The sequence below is a fragment of the Erythranthe guttata genome, chromosome 6 (assembly GCF_056151865.1).
Source record: "Erythranthe guttata isolate IM_541 chromosome 6, IM_541, whole genome shotgun sequence".
NCBI classification, from domain to species: Eukaryota; Viridiplantae; Streptophyta; class Magnoliopsida; order Lamiales; family Phrymaceae; genus Erythranthe; species Erythranthe guttata.
In genome coordinates this window covers 8,522,335-8,524,047 of record NC_142538.1, presented here as the reverse complement: position 1 = coordinate 8,524,047, position 1,713 = coordinate 8,522,335, and the positions used below count along the sequence as shown (strand labels likewise).

The following is a 1,713-nucleotide window of genomic DNA, read 5'->3' as shown; positions in this document are numbered from 1 at the left end:
TTGATTTGAACGTACTGTTGAGTTCATATGGAATTAGTATTTCCAACTCAAACCACACAATACTTTTCCATCTTAAAATGGTTCAAAGATTTTCCTATATATATACTCTAATTCAGTGCTTCTATACATTTCTTGATAAACTACTATGTCTGCCTAGAAAAGGAGGACAAACAAGAACTAATTTTACAAAATTGCGATCCTCCTAAACATGTATATCGATCATGTTTTGCTCAAACGAGAGGTTAAATCAATAAATGACTCTTCACTGCAAGGAATTGTGATTCCACCCATCGTATGATGGAATCCAAATTCTTCTTCGGCCTGGAATAGCAATTCTTGAAAAGAAGGATGGTTTAAGTACGATAATGGAATAACAAATCGCTTTTTCTCGCCCTCTCCAACATAAACAGCCAAATGCCCTTTTGGAACTTCAACTAATCTTCTTTCGTTGGATAGTGACCGTCTCAATATTTGACGGATTGCCATCTTAGTTTGTGTGAAGTGAATTTTGCTTTGGTCAAGTGAAAACGAAGAGGTATTTGAAATAAGTGAAAGCTGAGAAGATAAGAGTATTTTGATCACGAGTTGTTGTTTGTAATCAAGAAATGGTGTTGTATATATAGGCTAGAAAGAAATGATGAATTCTTCAGATATCGACATAACACGGTCAACATAAATGTGGTTGCTCTATGAAACTCGAAAAAAACATATGCATATGAAGTCACATGGATTTGTCTTTGAAAAATGAAATGAATTCAAGGCAACAAGAATTTGTGTGATAGAAAATGTTGTATCCTACCAACTCTGGCAACATGGCCCCTGAAACCATCATCTCAACATCTCTATTTATTTCGATATATCTACTAATTAGGCCATCTTATCCTAAAGGCCACATTCAATTATATTCAGCGGGTCAATGTGACGTTTTCTTGCTGGTGATGTTAGGAATGATATAAGGGTCCCTCACAGTTGACAAAAAATTCATTACGTTGCTCTAATTTATAGACAAAACCATGTGATTATTCATGTGCTTTTGTTTCTCTAACTTCTCTAGCCATCACATATCCTTTGGTCTATTCATCACCATTCAATCCAGCTAAGGAAATAGCATTTACAAGTACATCTATATATATGCTTATACGACACATATCTAAATTCACAACCAGCCTTCAAAACTCAACTTCTCATATATTCCTTGATTCATTTTCATCTTCGACTTCACAAAAATTTACTTTAACAAAAAATTCAATGGCCATTCACAAAATGCTTAGGCGGTCTTTATCAGCGGAAAAGAGATCAACTGAAGTTCCAAAGGGTCATTTGGCTGTTTATGTTGGGGAAAACAATAACAAGCGATTTGTAATACCGTTATCGTATTTGAATCATCCTTCATTTCAAGAACTGCTATGTCAAGCTGAAGAAGAATTCGGATTCCACCATCCAATGGGTCGCCTTACTATTCCTTGCAGTGAGGATTTATTCGTCGATCTAACATCTCGCTTGAGCAGAGCATAATATATATACTAGGTCTTAGAGCATATAATTTTTGTTAGCTAGATTCTTTTCATATTTTGTACACACAGAAGATACTTTGTCGGATACAAAATGTATTCCCGCACAAATTAATCGTAATACCTGTGGAAGATTTTGTATACTAGTGTTGAGCCACTTTGGTACATGGATGCCTTATCTACTTACAAATTTTTATCGATA

General features: G+C 34.9%; 1 protein-coding gene and 1 pseudogene across 2 annotated transcripts; one reads left to right on the top strand and one right to left on the bottom strand.

The window, feature by feature from the left end:
• On the bottom strand, window positions 1–645 carry LOC148770082 (auxin-responsive protein SAUR21 pseudogene; annotated as a pseudogene). The gene has a single exon (XR_016031808.1). The product of XR_016031808.1 is annotated as an auxin-responsive protein SAUR21 pseudogene (transcript).
• Window positions 646–1,106: 461 nt separating this feature from the next.
• Window positions 1,107–1,713, top strand: LOC148770081 (auxin-responsive protein SAUR21-like). Its single transcript, XM_088819815.1, has one exon. The coding sequence runs from the start codon at window positions 1,132–1,134 to the stop codon at window positions 1,513–1,515; it is 384 nt and encodes a 127-aa protein (XP_088675941.1). The 5' UTR covers window positions 1,107–1,131; the 3' UTR covers window positions 1,516–1,713.